The following is a 20,131-nucleotide window of genomic DNA, read 5'->3' as shown; positions in this document are numbered from 1 at the left end:
CATTTTTTCCTAAGGATAGACCACAAGTTTGTCACATATGTTGAATTATAAACCTTAACCAAACACATTCACTACTTATCCCATGTAATGCTGAAATTATGCATGACTTAACGATGTTACATACTACTATAGTTTGTTTCACATACCACTATGAAATCACATGTGAACAAATTTTCTATTTGTGATCAACCATTGTGACATTGGGAGGATCTGATGCATCTACATAACCCATTAGATTTGATTTTCAATCATTTGGATAAAATAAACCCATATTCATAATACCTTTAAAGTAACGAAGTATCTTTTTACTCCAATCCAATGTCTTCTCATAGATGAAGAACTATATCTGGCATAACAAATTTATAGCAAATACAAGATCAGGTTGAGTATAATTATCAAGATACATTAATGCTCTGATAACACTTAGATATGGTACTTTTAGACCAAGAAGTTCTTCATCATTTTCTTAAGGATTAAAAGAACCTTTGTCACCATCTAACGATTGGAAAGCATAATAGATGTGACTTGTCCATTTAAAACCTTTTAATAACATTCAATATATAACCCTCTAGATGTACAAAAAAACCTTTATTTAAATACTCAATCTCTATTCTCAAACAAACTTAGCCCTTTATTTTAATACCCACAACCCATTAAAGAAGTGAAATTACAAGTTTATCCCTATAGTTTTCTACAAATAAATATAATGGTGACTTTCACCGTACAATTGCGATTTTGTTGCGACAACAAGCTATCTAAACGATCTAACATGATTTTTGTGGAAGACGAGGCGTTCATTAGACCATCCAATGCCTTTAACAAGTCTTGCGATACTGAGTCTGATAGACCATCAGAATTCTTAGCATTAAATTAACTTATTAATAAACCATAATAACAAATCTCTCTAGATAAAATCAAATGGATGGAATATTATTTACACTAATTATAATATCTATGTTTGTAAGAACATCAAAACAAATGTGTATATTATTACTTCTGATTATCTGTTATATATGCAAATATTGTTAGATTATTTCTAAAAGCATAACTAAGTCATAAACGCTTTGAAGATTAAAATAAGAACTTTCCATGTGTAGCATCTATGACAAGGAAGATGAATTGGTGTCTTTATCAGTATTTTTTTCCTTTAAATTTTTGAGTATTTTTAATCTCAGCATAAGATTAAGAAGGTATTACTAAGAGTTGTTTGTGTACTTTTTTGTTACCAAGAGTGGTTAGTGGATTCAGTTATAATCAATTAATTGTTTAGTGAAACATCTTAAGTTGAATACATAAAGGAGAAGTAGAAGTAGCCAATGAGTTTGGGTGAAGCGGTATAAAATTTGTTGTGTTGTTTGCGTTGCTTCTTCGCTAAAAAATCTAACCTAATCCTCTATGAGAAGATTCTACGCTGTACTCAACCCCCAATACAACAGACAATGGTTTCGAGATTCACCAATTAGCCTAAACAATTCATTAGAAAAGTTTTTTAAACATTTTCTATCTTTAAAATAAATAATACGTGATTAAACATGCGACCGTAATTCAAGTATACTAAGTTTTAAAAACTTACTACATTTCACGTAAATTTAGACTAAATGTTAATGTGAATAAACTATTTTATTACATTTATATAATTTTGTATTCTTTGTTTCATCTTTTAAACATTACATTTATTAAAACTTACATTCATACAGTGTATAAATATTGTAACTATGTAAAGGCAAATCCTACACACAACAAACCATACCTGGTTTGTTCGAGCAACTTGTTAATGAAGTTGTTTTTATACCTACAAATAGCTAAAAAAGTTTTTAAATGGTTTTGTAGATTTGTTAGGAAAAATACAACACATGTTAATTTTAGTTTAAATTAAATATGTAAACACCCTTTACATGCAACAATAATAGACAACAAGAATCGTTTGAATTTTTAACTACTCCAGACACACCATTATCGAGTCATCTACCATGTATAAAATGAACAACTAATTTCATATATACACAAAAATTTACCCGCCTTAAAAGTTCATACATCTTCAGCTAAGATCAAATGATCATCATCATGAGTCCATTATATTTTTGTTCTACGGTATGCTACTTTTGTTGTCAATGATCTATTATTTTACATATTCATTCAATCTTACTTTCTTCACGCCTTTTCATAACTCTTGTTTAAATCATCTACAATATTATCAAATGAATGATCCTGGAGGCATAAATGTTAATGGTTTATGTGCAGGTAAATATGGCAACCATAACTAAAGTAGCAATGTTTTTATTATCAATAATGATGTTACTCTTCAATGCAACACACTCTGTTATTCTAGAGCTTGATGAAAATCATATCAAGTCAGCTACCTTTTTCTCTAAAGAAATTGAAGTGGGACCAGGAAAAGTTGCAGTGAAAACATTATTAGATATTGACTTTCCAAAGGGTCACATTGGGATCAAGAGTTTTGATGTTGAAGTGGTTGATGAAGATGGTAATTTTGTCCCTTTGTATGAAGCTTACCTTCATCATTGGTTTGCTGTAAAATATATTGAAAATATTACCATGTCACACTACATTAAAGAAACTCAAGACCTTCACGACGGTATCGAATATGAGAGAAATGATGGTGCATGCCAAGGTTTTTTGCTTCCACACTATTGGGGCTTAGGAGGAGAATCACGAGGAACATCCTCAAATCTTCCAGATCCTTTTGTAGTTGAAGTAGGTAATCCTACAAAAATAAAGAATGGGTTTAAAGAAAAATGGTTGTTTAGCATCATGGTTATTGATACACGTGGCACACATGATAGAAAAGGTTGTACAGAGTGTAGGTGTAAGCTTTTAAATATCCCAAAGGACTTTTACAATGTCACAACGGGCATTAATGGTCAATTGTTGTCTAGAAATTATAAAGGAGGACTCTTTTGTTGTCAAGACAACTTACAATGCAAATTAAGAAATGGTTTTCGTGGCCCAACGAGAAAGCTTTCCCTAAAATACAAAATAAGGTGGGTTGATTGGGATGAACATCAAGTGCCTCTTAAGTTCTACATACTTGATTCAACTGATCGTGTAACATTAAATGGTTCTACACTAACTCATGATTGCCAGGTACATGATTTATTTATTATATACTATACCTTACATATGAAGAGAAAACCCTTGAAACTCAATTTTTTTCACACAAAAATATTAGGTTGTTAATTACTTTTTATGTTGGTAAGTGAGTGACATAAATTTCCCAATTTGATCTAGGCCGAGTATACTATCCCAAGAAATCATTACATTGACTCCCCTCATGTTAAGAAAGCAAACATCCCAATGACAAAAGGTGGTTATCTTATATATGGCACTGCTCATATGCACACCGGTGTTGTCAATGTTACTCTATATGGACAGGTAATATTTTATATTTGTTAGTGTTCCTATGTAATCTACATAATGTAGATCAACATATATCAAATTTTAGAGCTTCAAATATTCATTAGTAATAAATCTTGTTGACAGTTTTATATCTTTGCACGAAATTAACTACTTCAATACAAATTCCCTTTATTTATAGGGTTACTTAACTTAGGACGGAAGGGTTTTATGCACTTCAATTCCAAAATACGGAACAGGAAAAGAAGCAGGAAACGAAAATGCTACCTAGTTGGAATGTCAGTTTGCTATCCAAATCCTGGTTCTATCAAGATTAAAGATGGCGAAATTCTAACACTGGAATCCATATATGAAAACAAGTTTCGTACTGGGGCTATGGGACATTTCTACATTTACTTGACAGAGCAAATACGAAACAAAGATTTGAAGTTTTAATGTAAAATTATTTATTTATCGTTTTGTAATAGCTCGTTTAGTTTGTTGTATAATTCCAATACATGAATAACAATCCTATGTCATGACCATTTTTGTTAATGTTATTTTACTTTTGATCCACCGCTAGGTTTATGATGACGTTATTTTTTCTATATTGTGTCTTGTTGATGTGTTTTTGGGAATATGAAATAAATTTTGCAGTGACAACACACTAAAAAAGATGTAATTAAACAATTATACTTTTAATTTTAAAGAAAATGGTGTGAACTTAAAGCTAATTTAAGACAATGAATAATGAAACACTTGTACATAGTGAATTACAAGTCACACTGAAATGAAGATGAAGAAAAAGGAACAAATACAATTTTGGAAATGAATAAACCATCTTCTACGTTATGCGAGCTAAACATATTTTGTTTACATCTATCCAGAGATTCATACAATTCATTCTTGCAAAAAGGAAATCCAAAATATATATGATGGTTATTCATCATCAAACGTTCCAACATTGAACCTTCATTAGACAATTTACTTTCTACATTCTTATAAATAATTAAGCTATCGTAGAAACAATTCCAACCATAAAAATTCATTTTCCTTTGTCTATTTTGTATTATTTTTTTCTACTAATATTAGCAATAATTTTGATATATATATATATATATATATATATATATATATATATATATATATCCATATTGTTATTGAATTATAAAATATAAATATAGAATTGGGATAAAAACAATCAAGTTTCTTTAATGGTGAAAAATATAAAGAATTGTTCATCCAATCTTTTGAATCTTAAAAATGTTGTGAGTAATTTTTTTCATAAATATTATTTAAAGGATAAAAAGTTGTTCCTTAGTTTTAATTTAAAAATTCTTCAAAGACTAAACCTTTATTTCATTTGTCCCGTTTCAATTAATTTGACATGAGATGTTGGACTAATATTACAAATTCACTTCAAACGTGACTTTGATATTTTTTTTTCTTAAAACAGTAAACACTTCTTCTACATTGTTCTTCGAAAAATTTGTTCCTATGCTTTTAAGAATTCTTCTTAGAAAAATTTGATGTTCTTTCCTTTTATAATACAGAAAATACTAAACAAAATAAACGATTGAAGTAAAGCAAAAGTACATATAACAATAGTAGAAATGCCATACTAGGATTGTTTAAAAGAATATGGTACAAAATAAGTTGCCTTCATTATTTTACTAAAAATAATACACTTTTACTCTGAAAACATTTACCCATAACTAGAACTCAGTCAATATTTATAATTTGGAAGATTTCAAATTAAAGGAAACAAAATTTGTCTGAACTAAAGACATTTAATCTTAGCAAAAGTCAATGTTAAGGTTTAGACCATCTAATATAGTTATAAACATAATGGATTATCTATTGTTTAGTGTTTTGATGATAATATATATTACATATCATTGAATTAAGTATGTAAAAACTTTATATAGATTAGAATCATCTAACATCTTGTTGGTTGGTTAGGTATACAGTGTTAATATCCATGTAAATGTAGAATGTTATTCATATATATATGTATTTAAAGATGATAAGAAGATCTACAAGTTAACTATTGAGATCACACAAGGTCTAATCCTATATGTCCCACTAAATGGTGTAGTAATAGTACACAATCTATGAGTTTTGATGATGGCAAATAATTTAAGTGTTTTATTTATTTGAATACGTAAAAGTTATCTAAACGATCTAACATGATTTTTGTGGAAGATGAGGCGTTCATTAGACCATCCAATGCCTTTAACAAGTCTTGCGATACTCAGTCTGATAGACCATCAGAATTCTTAGCATTAAATTAACTTATAAATAAACCATAATAACAAATCTCTCTAGATAAAATCAAATGGATGGAATATTATTTACACTAATTATAATATCTATGTTTGTAAGAACAAGGAAACAAATGTGTATATTATTACTTCTGATTATCTGTTATATATGCAAATATTGTTAGATTATTTCTAAAAGCATAACTAAGTCATAAACGCTTTGAAGATTTAATGTTGATTTTTTTGCTTGCAATCCACCAAATGAGCACGACTCAGTCCATTAACCAAAAATTTATGAACTGCCCCAGCCCAATTATAGTTCACCAAACTATCAAGATTGTCTAATATCCTAAATGGCATATTACATATTGATTTTGAATTTCTCGGAAAGTACAAGACAACAAAACACAATAATATATACAAGCGGGAAACACTATTAACATCATCCTGCTCAGTGCCTATTGTATAACTAATTAGTTTAACAATATCTTTAATTGTTATACTTTCACCACTAAATAATGAACCAACACAACCACAACCATAACCATCAAACTCAACCTCCTCCCCAAGTACACTCAACCCCAAACTCATACATACATCAACAACACCAAAGGGCACAAAATGCTGCCAGACACGAAAAGATTGTTCACATGAATCCCATCGACAAACCATTTGCTGAATTAAAGGAGTACAAATATCTAAAGATCTCTCCAACTCCAAACACTATTTGAAAGGTGTCTCTCTAATCCGTGAACGGTGTGCATCGGTCAACAAATTATTCATTTGAACAATATATTTTGTGTGCACAAAATTAATTAATCGTACCTTTCAATGAAAATAAAAAAGACACTACATTATTAACTATTCATATCACAATTTGAAATTTTGCATGAAAAACATCATTTGAAAACACTCACTCGTTCCTCTTCTACAACTTTCTCTTTTCTACTCTTTCCAGCCATGATTCATTAACAACCTATAAAAATTTAATAATAATACAATAAGGAATCACAACAAACGAAATTCAACAAAAATACACTTCACAAATCAAGGAATCAAAAATTATTTCACAAATCCAACAATCTGTTATGATGGGAATCAAAAATTACTTCACAAATCCAACAATCTCTTATCTTTTCGGCTATAGATCTTCCTACTATATTGGGCACTGTTGATGAGGCCCAAATTCTTTCTTCTCTTCCGTAGCCTAAGAAAGTAAGCTAAAGATTTTCTACCTTAATATTTTTTGTCTGATTCTGGAGTATGCAGTTCACTTATTTTAAATGCATGCTTTGGTGTTGGATTGTTTTTGGGGTTTCACTGCAGTTATGAATTCTCATGGCAGAAGATGCTAAACTGTTCAACCACAAATCAATAATGTAGAAGCAACGAAGTAAAAGAAAACCACATTAAACCACATACACAATCTTCAACCACATTCGCAAATTAAACAATGACTTCAAGTGAAGAAAAATCATTCTACAATGGAATCAAAGCCATACATTCAACCAATAACCATTTCGGAACTAACCGTCTTCAAACAGGGGTTTTGGATGATAACCTATCGGGAAAATTTCCTTGTGTGAATGGCCTTTAATGAACCAAGAACTACGCCACCAAGAGTGCGCCCAAGCAATGCACCGAACGGTACCCACTAGTTTTCGCCGAACCCGCTGCCTCTAACAACCCGAACCACTCTCGAGAAGTCCGTTATCCGCTTCGACTGCTACCCACAACAACAACCTTTATGGAAGAATAGCCTTTTGGGGAAGAAAAAACTTTTTGGGAACAAATACCTATGTGTTTGTGTAACCTGGTCGAAGAAGAACGTTGCGGGGAAGGAGAAGGACGAGGGAAAACTGAACCAACGCACTATATTTTTTTAAAATGTTTCCCCAATTCACCGCGCGTACACATGACGAAAAAATACCTAAGACGCCGCCTCCAATTACCGTATGATTTAAAAATAATAAAATAACCCATGCCACGTAGGCGGGTAAAAATTTGGTCAAAAATAAGTGAGACATTCTATCATTATCCAAATAAATAAGGTCAATATCAATTTAATAAATGCTAAACTTATTTAACTTTAATATTATATTTATTTAAGTTATTATCACTAAGTTGAAACTAAATATAAATGAAAAACTAAAATAAATAAGGTTAGTGTCGGTTTAGTACACTGGTCTTATTTGTTTTTAATATTTTATTTATTTAGCATATGCATAATGGATGTTAATTATAAAAGTATACAAAGAATTAAGATAATGTGAATTTAGTGAATGATAACCTCATTTATTTTTAGTATTTATATTTATTTAATTTATTTTTAGTATTTATATTTATTTAAGTTAGTGTAATCTTAGTTGACGCTAAGTTATATACTTTAAATTTGTGTGTTCTTCGTATTAAACATGGACCGTAGATTATTTTTAATTTAAAGATGAAAAATCTCGTTACTCATAATTTTTTTCTCTCAGTTTATATAAATCCGACCCACTCATATTCTTCGTTCAAATTAATAAATCCCCTCAGAATCATATTTTCATTCTGATCTCCTTCATCCACATATTCATCTCCTTCGTCCAGACTCCTCTTTTTCATAACACATATCTTTTATTTAATTTTTTTTTTCTTCTCCTTCATCCACATTCTTTTTCTCATCACCTTCATTCATACTCATCTTTTTTATCCACACTCATCTTCTTATTCATTATAATTTTCACTTATTTTTTTTCATTTTGAACATAAAGGTATTGTATAATTTTATTTTTTCAAGTTACTCTCATTAGTGGGGCCAAGCCAACACAAAATTTTTAAAATAAAAACGATTTAGTGTCAGCCAAGCCGACATTTATTTTAATTTAAATTATTAATGACTTAACATTGGCCAAACTGATGCTAGTTAGGTTTGTAACAAATTAGAGTCCATAGTTTTAATATCGTATACCGACACTAGTAGTTATTTAGATACGTTTTTTCTGATAGTGTTAACATCAAAATTAAATTAAGAAACAATATTTGAAGGGAATAAAAAAAAATGTCAAATGCAGAACAGGTTACTAATTAACGAGAGAGAAAAATGTTGTAAAACACAGTTATTCATTAGAGGAAATTAGTTATTGACAGGTGCTGAAAAATTAAAAAGCAAATGTGTAAATTAAAGTAAAGTGGAAAGGCAGAGATCTGTTATAATCTTTTTGAGAAAAAGCAACAGGATTTGTACAATATTGTGATGATGTAAAAACATAGGGCATTTACTGAGAAAGCAGAAAATTGTCCTCCCTTTTTGAGTAATCAAGAACACAGTGATGGTTATTGCATGCATAAATTCAAAAAAGCTCCTCCTTCTTGTTATACCACCATCTCCAACTGCAACAAAAACCAGACACCAAAACCATTAGTTTGCAGTCAAAAGGTAGATCTGGGCATGTTCATGTGGGTGTCACATGTACAAAAAGCTGGAACATTAACATTTCCAACAAACAAACATGTTCATGAATAATTTTTCATTATTATTATATTAGAAGGTTTTTCTAAATAGCTAATATAAACAGAAGAATTAAAAAGTGCAATGGACTCACCAATAGTAATCCCATCTGGGTTTAACTTTGGTCATGCGGTTGTGACCGTGAGGATAATCAGTTTGAGCTCTTCTTGCGTTTCTGAAAGCACAACAGGCAATGGAATAAATCCCTATGAGAAAAACAAGAACGACAACGTTAAGAACAGAGATGTTGTGCCAGTCCCTTCTCATGTTTTCCAGCACACCACCCATGCAAGACTCGCAATCGTAACATAGCAGTGTCGGAGCGTTGTTCCAACGGTAGCAATCTGGATCTTGCGTCACTGTAACGCTTTCCTCGTTGTAACTGCACGACGTTGGTGGCTTGCAACACCCGGACTGCATTGTTAAACAATAATAATAAGTTTAAAAAAATATTTTTTAACAACTAAATTTTTCACAACTTTTTCTGATATATCATCTTTTAAATAATTTAAAATATAAAAAAATTAAAAATAGAAAATCACTCAAAAGATTAATACCTTAAATTATAAAAAAAGTTTATTAAAATTTAGTTGTCCAAAGTTTGTTCATTTTATTTTACACTACTACATCACTTGACAACTTAAGGTATTTTAATTATTGAAAAAATTAACTTTTTTTTTTATATTTGTAAAAAGAAAAAAAATCAAAAGATAAAATAATATATTTGTTGGCTGTCAAAGTACGGGTGTCCTAATAAGTATTAGTTTCTGTTTTTTTTTTTTGATTTCTACTGAAGTTTCTGTTAATTAGTTTGATTAGTGACCAGCAAACAAGAAAAAAAATTCATTGCAATATTATTCTGCAAGAAATGCTAGAAATACATTTCCGAACATAGTCCTTTTCGCATACACTTTTTGTCAGTTAAGTTTTATTGAGAATCGTAAAATAAAATTGTCAGAGTTACCTTTTATTTAATATATAGTTTTTTTTTTTTTCAAAACAAACTCTTCCAAAAACTGTGTTTGAGTACATGATTTTAATTACTTTTCTTGATTTATATATTCTTAGGGACATCAGTTTGGAATATGAACAAATTTATAACAAGTTCAATTTTTGGTGAAATCATTTCCAAAATAACAATCTTTTAATTGATATTGCTTTTAATATTTCTTTTTAGTGGATTGAAAACTAAAAGAGCTTGTATTATTATATTATTTAAATAATTTTTTAATTAGTACTTTCTTCGTTCTAGAATTATTGATGTTCAAGTCTTTACATAGACTAAAAATATTAAGAAACAAGTAAGTTAGCATAAAAAGAAAGATTAAAGTGTCTTGTTTTCGTAAATAAATTGCTTGTAACTATTGAAGGTTGGAAATTTGATAGACAGAAAAAAAAATGGAATAAAAAACATTTAATATGCCATTGAGCATGTGAATCAATGTTCAGTGTAAAATATAGTATTTTAAAATAGAGGGGGTATACTTTTTCTATTCTTTTATGATGAGTATATAATGCCCGATTTCTCCGAATTTGATGCAAGCGATAAAGATTCAATGGGGAATCTCTTTTGTGGAAAAGAGATAATGTTGTGAGCAAACACCAAAAAGAAGACATTTAAAAACAAAACAATTCGAACATTCAAGAGGTTTAATTAAAATCTCACATCTTCACGTTCTTTCTTCTTAGTATACATATTCCCTTCACTTAATAAAACGAGAGTAATAAATAATAACTGAATTTTTAGGGTTTTTAATAGAATATAGTGTCATATCAAATTTTTTTTTTCTCAAGAAAGTATATATCTCCTTATCATTCATTATCATCATAAGAGTAAAAGAAGAGAATAACATGAAATTGGTTGTCACGAGTGAAAACCAACTTAAATTACTTTAAACAACCTACATATATAAACATATGTATCGATTTCTAACAACGTGCGACTATTAAATATAGTAAAAACAATAGATTTTGGTGAATTCATAATATTTATTTGGGTTAGGTATCCAAAATTGGAATTCGTCTATGTCGAAAACTTTGATAAATTTTTATTCTTAAACTTTAAAAATGAATAATGTATAGTCTTTTTAATCCAATTTTGTTAATATTTTTTATGGTATCGAACATATTTACTAGATATTGAACCGAGAATGTGTCAAAGGATGTAAACAACCCTCAATATTAACATAAAACTCGTTCGACAGATTAAAAAAATTAAAATCATTGGGTTGAAAGGATTACATTCATTATTTTTAAAGTTTAAAAATTAAAATATATCAAGTTTCGAACATGACGAATTCCAATTTTGAATCAAACTTCTGAGACAAAAAATAATTAACCCTAATTATTTTGCAAACCTGAATGGGGGACATATCCCTCTGCATGTAATCAAGAGGGGTCCAAAGGGCAAGCTTGGAACATGTCTTGGAGCCCAAAATGCAGCTTCTAATGGTGCTCCAATACTGAGGATCCTGGATCCGATTCCTGAACCATGGCGAATAGCGTTGAAGATGGTACTCCTTGTAAGCCCTACCAGGCACTTCCACTCCCCCACCCTGCTCAGTCACAACGAACCCAAATATGGTCAAACCAAAAAGGGCACTAATGAGCAACACCATGATGAGCAAGTACACCCACAATGCCCATGCCACATGGAAGCACGCCCCTACGAAACCGGCGAGGGAAATCACAAGCACCACAAACCCTATCACCAACAGTGGCGTTTGGAAAAAATTCTCACAACTTGTGTTGCTCCTTGCCATCCATAGACCTGCTCCGATTATGGGTATTGATGCCAACAGAGTGAAGAAGTTCAAGAATCCGATCACTGTGTTGCTGAACCGTTGCATCTCCTTCGTTTCTTAAGCTTTCTTTCTCTCACTCTTTCCCTGTGGTGTGATTGTGATTTTTGTTGTTGGTTTTAAAAGGACGTGCCATTGGAAGCGTTTTGTTTTTACTTGTCTGGGTCACTGAATAAAGCTTCCAGAATTTCAACATTATTCTTATCGTCTTTTCTCTGTGTGCTTTCGACTCAGATTCCGCAACTTATAATATTATCTTTTCTCATGTGATAACGATTGCCAAATTCTACTTCCCATTCTTAGCTACTAAGCTATTCCTTGGAGTACCAATCTGAAATATATATATTATATATATTAAGAACTATTTTTGTAAATATTTCTTTGATTTGTGTATAACTTAAACATGTCTGCAATTTCAATTAAAAATATTCATAATAAAATGTTTCGTATTATATTTTTCAAATTATAGTCTAAGAATCATAATAATGATTCTATTAGAGTCTATTACAAAACTTATGTAACTTATGTAAACATGTTAAAATATTTTTTCAATATTTATGTATCAAATTATTCCACCAAAATATTTAAATTATATTTTTTACATTTTTACATAAAACAATTCCTATTTAAATTTATAATTTTTTTAAATATTAAAATTTTAAATGTAAAGTGACACTTGTAATTTTTAAATATTTAATGTGACAATTGTCAATTTATATTTATATTTTTTAATATTTTTAAAATATTATAAGTTTAAATAAGAATTATTTTTATGTAAAAGTAAAAATAAAATAATTTGAATATTTAGATGGAGTGATTTGATATATAATTTTTTTTTTAATATTTTATTACCACTCACATAGACACCTCTCATCTTTATCTCTATTGAAAAAATAAACACAAAAATATTAGAAAAGGATGCAAACAAAAAAAGAAAAGAGAAAAGGTGAGGAGATATCGGAACTTTTTTAAGCTACGTCACTCTCCATTCTTTCATTTCTTTAATTTAGTTTTTTTTCAATTATCATTCTTTTTTTAATCATAAAGAATTTTTTTCCCTTTCTTTATTGTTTGCCCGACCACTCGCGTCGCATGATATCCAATTTAGACTTTTGTTTTTTCTAAAAATATATACAAATGATCTAAAAATAAAAAAAAAAAATTTCTTTATTTATTATTTTATATCTATTCGGGTTCTCACGTCACAATGACATCCACAAGTACTTTAATATAACTTTAAAAAAATATATTAAAAATTTATAAATGATTAAGAAAAAAAATAAAAGATTAGAGAAAAAGAATTTATTTCAAGTGTTTATCCGACCGCTCGCGTTGCGTGACACCAATTTTACTAAAATATAAATAAAAAAAATTTCAAAATTATAAAACAAATTAAATCATTTTTCAAATAATTTTTCAAATAGTTTTTCAGTAAGAACTACGTAATCCTGATTCTCCATTCACATGGAGATACGTATGAGCGAAGATTAATCCTCGTCGGGCCCTAAAAGATAAAAAAATATTTTTGTTTCTTTTGTACACCCTTTTATATTATTTTTTGGGAAAAATAAATATTTTGAAAAACCACATAACTGTTGCACATTTAATTAAAGGTATCGTCTTAGGACGGACGTTGTGGGGGTGCTAATACCTTCCCCACGCGTAACCGACTCCCGGACCCAAAATCTGGTTTTTCGCAGACCTTGCTCTCTTTTCATGGTTTTCCATAGTTTCCTATAATAACTATGGTGGCGATTCCAAACCCTGTTTTTACAATTTTTTTTTGTTCGTCGTCTCATCGCGATTTCGGTTGCGACAGGTGGCGGCTCCAGTGGTGATGCTAGAGAGTCAGACCATTTATTTGGATGTGCAAAATTGATGTGGTTTTTCTTCATATTTTTTTTTTCTCATTTTTTTTTTGGTATGTGTTTTTTTATTTTTTTTATATTTGGAATAATTGTATGTGTATATCACTTTTTGGACCTTTACTATCATTTATAGCCATACCCCTAACCTTGGCCATGATACAAGCCTAATAAAGTCCACACAGATCAAAGATTGGTTGTTATCTTTCGAAGGTTTTAATTTGGAGGAAAATTTTGATTTTCTAACAGGTTTGTTCTAAAAAAAATATAAAAAAAAGGGATTGAAAAAGTGTGTTCAGATATTTTCTTTTAAACATTGGGGCAATTTATGTTTGGTTTACATGTTTTCAAAGCTCCAAATTCAGCACAAGCAATCAAGAAATCTGGTTAAATTTGGGTTGTCTCCTTTCAATTCATTCTTCATGAAACTTCATCTTTGCTCCTACAGTATCCTCCGCTCTAAGCCTAAACCTTGACCAACCTTAACATAGTCCATCTTTATTAATCCCAAACCCAAATTGGGGCAGTCACTTTGTTTGTGATTCATATATTCTCATCATTCATTTTGAATTGGGGCATTTATTTATATTGAAGATTGTGATCACATTGGGGGCAACTTGTGAAGCCCCTATCATTTTTTAATCTCCTCATTTGGGAAAAGTCAAACACGCTTTTGCACCCGAAGACCATCCTTGGCTCTCACACCAGGGGCAAATTTTTTTAAATCCCCATCATTTTCTTCACACCGTCAGTAACTAGGGAAAGCCCAAACACATTTTGTGCCCCGAGACCAATTCAAATTGGGGCAACTCCCTAGTTAATCTTCATCACCTCATCCAAACCTTTTCAAGCCCTTGGCAATTTCATGCATGTCATTCAAATAGTGTTTCAAAGAAATGATTAAAAAAGTGTTTGTTAGTAAATTGATTAGACCAAGGAAATGATTTAGAAAAGTAAAAAAAAAAATCAAAGTAGAATGACTCCATGAATTAGAAATAAAAATGAAATGGGAATTAATTCGAATTTGTTTTCAAAAAAATGCAAAAGAAAAATCCATACATCATACCAAGGCATGCATACATGAGTAATTCATCTTTTTGAATAAAGCAAATTTCACCCATGCATCCATGCATCCACGCATCCATGCATGCATCATCGTCTAAGTTTAAAAAGAAAATCATAGCATGTCATACATCATTAATGATTCATAACGTGTGTATATGCATAACTCCTCCAACATTTCTTAGATTTATGAAGAAATGAAAAATGAAAAAACGAGCAAATTCCACTCATGCATTCACGCATCTATGCAAGCATATCATATAGTTTCAAAAAGAAAATCATAACATTTCATGCATCATCAAATCATCCATCATACTCCACAAAATCATTGAAAATCATTTCAAAAAAAGAGTCAGCAATGATTTTTTTTTTGTTTAAGTCTAAAAAACATTAGGCATTCACGTGGTGTTTGTCGACACTTCAAAAGCAAAATTCATGTTCTCCTTTTATACATCAAGACCCTCTGCAAGGCAATGGTCATTGATTTCCTTATGTTCACATCAAGACCCTCTACGAGGTAATGGTCATTGATTTCCTATGTCACATCAAGACTCTCTGCAAAGCAATGGTCATGGTTTTGCTCAACGAGGTCCTCTGCGAGGCAATGGTCATCGATCTCTTTACATCAAGACCCTCTACAAAGCAATGGTCATTGATTTCTTATGTCACATCGAGGCCCTCTGTGAGGCAATGATCATTGATTTCTTTTGTCACATTGAGACCCTCTACGAGGCAATGGTCATCGATCTCCTTACATCAAGACCCTCTGCAAGGCAATGGTCATTGATTTCTTATGTCACATCGAGGTCCTCTGCGAGGCAATGTTCATCAATCTCCTTACATCAAGACCCTCTACGAGGCAATGATCATCGATCTCTTTAAATCAAGACCCTCTGCGAGGCAATGGTCATTGATTTTCTTTTGTCAGATGATGACCCTCTACATGGTAATGGTCATCGGTTTTTTTAGATATAGACCCTTTCTTGAGGATTGGTCTAATCTTTTTTTTAAAAGTCAAAATACAAAAAAAAATTGGTTTTTCGGATTGGGACCCTCTATATGGTAATGGTCGTTGAATCCTTTAAATATAGCCACTCTCCTCGGGATTGCTCTTTTTATATTTCAAAAAGTAAAAAAAAAATGTGTGTAGAATTGGGACCCTCTACTTGGTAATGGTCACCTAGTTCCTTTCAAATGCAGACCATCTCCTTTTGAATGGTCAAGTCTATCTTCAAATTTGTCTTCTTTTGAAATCCGAACGAAATTAGTGTTTTTATCTTTACTTATGATAATATGAAAAAATCAAATTTTCATATTATCTAGTAAAATCTAAGTAAAGAGGGACAGTTGTCAACACCCAATTTCATCCGGGTAAATAAATTTATTTAAAAAAAAATACAAAAAAATAAAAAAAATGTGAAACATTATTTTCTTTAAAGATTTTCAAACTTTAATTTTAGAAAAAAAAAAGAAAAGAAAGAGAGATGAAAAAAAAAGAAAAAAAAAGGAATAAAGAGGGAATAGCCCAATTTGTTATTAATTATCACATTCCTTCTCATTAGCCCAACAACTCAACCTCAACCTGCTTTCTACCCTTGCTCTTGGAAGAGTAATTAGTGATATGATTCTAATAATTAGAAGAAATATTTCTTCAAATGGTTATAATCAATATTACTAATTGGGATTGATTTTGTGCTCTGATTTGTTAATGGTTAGAATCAATATTACTAATTTGGGATTGATTTTGTGCTCTGATTTACTATGATTTGATTCCCATAATGTGTTGCTATCATAACCAATTCCTTCCTTATATTGTTCATTACAATTAAGGCTGAGATTGCATTGATATTGCAAGGTACGAGTATAAATACGCACTCTATCATAACTGAAAGAAAAAACCGAAAAAGGAGATTCTCGACACTACTCTAATTCTTTCACATCACCACTCTCACATACACACCTCCTTCTTTATGTCTCTTTTAAAAAAACATATTGAAGGAGGTAGAAAAAAAAAAGAAAACATTCTCTACACTCTCTCTTTATCTCATTACCATCCACATAGACACCTCTCATCTTTATCTCTATTGGAAAAACAAACACAAAAATATTAGAAAAGGATGCAAAAAAAAAAAAAAGAGAAAAGGTGAGGAGATATTGGAACTTTTTTAAGGTACGCCACTCTCAATTCTTTCATTTCTTTAATTTAGTTTTTTTTTTCAATTTTCATTCTTTTTTTAATCATAAAAAATATTTTTTCCTTTCTTTATTGTCTGCCCGACCACTTGCATCGCATGACATCCAATTTAGACTTTTGTTTTTTCTAAAAATATATACAAATGATCTAAAAATATAAAAAATATTTTTCTTTGTTTATTATTCTATATCTATTCGGTTGCTCACATCGCAATGACATCCACAAGTACTTTAATATAACTTTAAAAAGATATATTAAAAATTTATAAATGATTAATAAAAAATAAAAGATTAGAAAAAAAGAATTTATTTCAAGTGTCTATCTGACCGCTCGCGTTACGTGACACCAATTACTAAAATATAAATAAAAAAGTTTTCAAAATTATAAAACAAATTAAATCATTTTTCAAATAGTTTTTCAGTAAGAACTACGTAACCTTGATTCTCCATTCACATGGAGATACGTAGGAGCGAGGATTAATCCTCGTCGGGCCCTAAAAGATAAAAAAATATATTTGTTTCTTTTGTACACCCTTTTATATTATTTTTTGGGAAAAATAAATATTTTGAAAAACCACATAACTGTTGCACATTTAATTAAAGGTAACCGTCTTAGGACGGACGTTGTGGGGGTGCTAATATCTTCCCCACGCGTAACCGACTCCCGGACCCAAAATCTTGTTTTTCGCAGACCTTGCTCTTTTTTCATGATTTTCCATAGTTTCCTATAATAACTATGGTGGCGACTCCAAACCCTGTTTTTACAAAAACTTTTTTTTTGGTTAGTCGTCTCATCACGATTTTGGTTGTGACAAAGAGGACCAAATTAAATCTAAATTATAAATAAGGGAAATAAATTGAAACATGTGACAATAACATGACACATAGAACTATACATAAATGGCGTTAATGTCAATTTAACGAAAATGACTAAATTCAACATTTATAAGAAATTGGAGGACTAAATTGAACAAATGAATAATTAGGGATCTATTTAAGAATTCGAATAAAATTAGAGGACGAAATTAGGTATTAAGCCTTCTAATTTTTCTTTCAAATCACTAGTGTAGCAGTGTTATTGTGATATAAAAGCATAAGATATTTGAATATTTTATGTTTAATAAAATATTTATGTCTTTCGGTTTGAAGAGAAATAAAAAATATTGTATTAAAATATATATAAGCATGATCTTTGAACATATTCAATTGTATAATATACCTTTAAAATATTTTTATGATGATTTTGATCACAAATAAAATATCAAAGTTTTAAAGTTTGAATTCATTTGGTGTAGAGTGTTGGTACATGATTGGAAAGCATGAGTAAAGGAATGGTATAGGAATCAAGTAGAATTAATTTTCTATAATGGATCTTAGAAAGGTTTGAAAAAAGTTGTATGTTTATAATTTCTTTATTTTAATTGAATTTATAAATAAATCTTATATATTTATAATGGTGTCACTAGTGTAGAAATTGTATACTACAACAAGATATTACAAGAATTACACGAAAACTGATTTAGCGTAATGCGCGATTGCATTTTTGAAAATAATGGGAACTTTATTACATCGGTTACTCTGATAACCAATGTAACATCCATTTAAAAAAAATTGAATAACCTTATATTATTGCACAACACCTCATACTACATCGGTTAAATATTAGAACCGATGTAGTACCTCATTTTATTCCAGCCTAGGTTTCCCCCTCATTTCTCTTTTTCGTCTTCGCACTACATTGTTGTGCTCGCTTCTTCTTCCTCCACTCCACTCCTCCGCATTGAGGTTGTTCTGACGTCGTCCAAGCAGCCATTAGTGCAAACCCTTGTTCCCTTAACCCATTCACGTAAAAGCCACCGTTTGCACACACCACTCTCCGCTCGAGCAGCCTCATTCACGCAAATGTCGCCGCTGGTTCGAAACTCTACTTCCACCGCACAGCCACGCCGCTGGGGAGCTTCGTCCACCGTTAGTTGCCTCCCGAAGTTAGAGCACTTGTGCGGGTTCTCAAACGTTGTGGTTTGGTCAGAGCGTCGCGCCCCTTGTTGTCGTCGCTTGCCCTCGCACTACCATTCTACCTCCATCTCATGGTCGCGTTGTCGAGGGGTCTCCGACATTGGTCGTCTCATGCTGTTGCACCTTGGTGTGGGCTTTTGGGGAGGAGGTTGTTTCGTGAAAACCCCCATTCTCGCTGCCGCCACTTATCCCTCCATCCATCTGTTGTCGTTGCCATTTGTTGGGTTGTTCAAGGCCCCTCTAAGTGTTGCTTTACTTGCATTGGTGGTCTGAAGTAAACATACTCACTTTAGGAAAAAAATTTCATCTCCTAACGGTTATTTTTTTCAAATTTTATATAATTTTAATGTCTTATATTTATTATAATTAAATTTAAATCTTAATTGAACATCTAATTAAGATTGTATTTGTTGATGTGTGTTTACGATTATTATTGAACGTGTTGGTTAAGTTCGAAGGTGTCCGACCCTCGACAATGTTTTTAGAAATTAGTTTAAGTGTTTTTCAATCAATGATTTAAAAATGTTTTTCAATCATCAAGAAAATCATTCTTATAAACTTCAACTGTTCATTTGGATAATTGGAGAATATTGAATGCAAGTATAAACGAGCTTTTTATGTTGTGTAGTAATGGATCAGAGTTGGGTGCATGCTAGTCGAATCACTAATGTGTATGAGAATGACGTTGAATAGTTTCTTAAATGATGGTAGAGTCATCCAAGAAGACTTAAGAAGCTACACGTATGAAACATCTAGCTCTTAAACGATTGACTTAGGGTAACGTTCAAGTTGAAATAGACCCTTGCACAAGAAGAGCTAAAGGACCCAATCAAAATGATTTTGTTAGTTATTTGGGTGTCTTAGCTCGATCAAAGGTGTCCATTTTAGAAACTAATTGGGATCATGTGACAGAAGTAGATAAAAGTATGATTTGAGAAATAGAAAATGGCTCGTACCAAAGCAGGAGGACAAATGATATATGAGAAATCAATGATGATTACTAAAAGAATTGTAAGTTATAATACAAATGATGTAGCAATTAAATATTTATTTTAATTTGTATTATAAGTGACAATGTATTCTTTC

The 20,131-nt window shown here is 30.8% G+C and overlaps 1 protein-coding gene and 1 pseudogene across 1 annotated transcript; one reads left to right on the top strand and one right to left on the bottom strand.

The window, feature by feature from the left end:
• Positions 1-2,247: 2,247 nt before the first annotated feature.
• LOC114180641 (uncharacterized) lies at positions 2,248-3,810 on the top strand (annotated as a pseudogene).
• A 4,974-nt stretch (positions 3,811-8,784) lies between these two features.
• Positions 8,785-12,070, bottom strand: LOC114181332 (tetraspanin-6-like). The gene is made up of 3 exons (XM_028067757.2): positions 11,466-12,070; positions 9,203-9,522; positions 8,785-8,990 (listed from the first exon to the last, which is right to left on the bottom strand). Exons 1-3 carry the CDS (start codon positions 11,955-11,957, stop codon positions 8,951-8,953), a joined length of 852 nt encoding a protein of 283 aa, XP_027923558.1. The 5' UTR covers positions 11,958-12,070; the 3' UTR covers positions 8,785-8,950.
• Positions 12,071-20,131: the final 8,061 nt, after the last annotated feature.

This window comes from Vigna unguiculata, chromosome 4 (genome assembly GCF_037176805.1).
Source record: "Vigna unguiculata cultivar grain cowpea cultivar isolate G323 ecotype 2 chromosome 4, ASM3717680v1, whole genome shotgun sequence".
Classification (NCBI taxonomy): domain Eukaryota; kingdom Viridiplantae; phylum Streptophyta; class Magnoliopsida; order Fabales; family Fabaceae; genus Vigna; species Vigna unguiculata.
This window is presented reverse-complemented; position numbering and strand designations above follow the sequence as displayed.

What these genes read in the sequence shown, in the direction of transcription:
- LOC114181332 (XM_028067757.2), bottom strand. Translation starts at nt 11,957, where the DNA reads ATGCAACGGTTCAGCAACACAGTGATCGGATTCTTGAACTTCTTCACT. An exon ending in GGGATATGTCCCCCATTCAG is followed by an intron (nt 9,523 to 11,465) that starts GTTTGCAAAATA and finishes TTAACAATGCAG; the next exon opens with TCCGGGTGTTGCAAGCCACC. An exon ending in CCCAGATGGGATTACTATTG is followed by an intron (nt 8,991 to 9,202) that starts GTGAGTCCATTG and finishes TTTTTGTTGCAG; the next exon opens with TTGGAGATGGTGGTATAACA.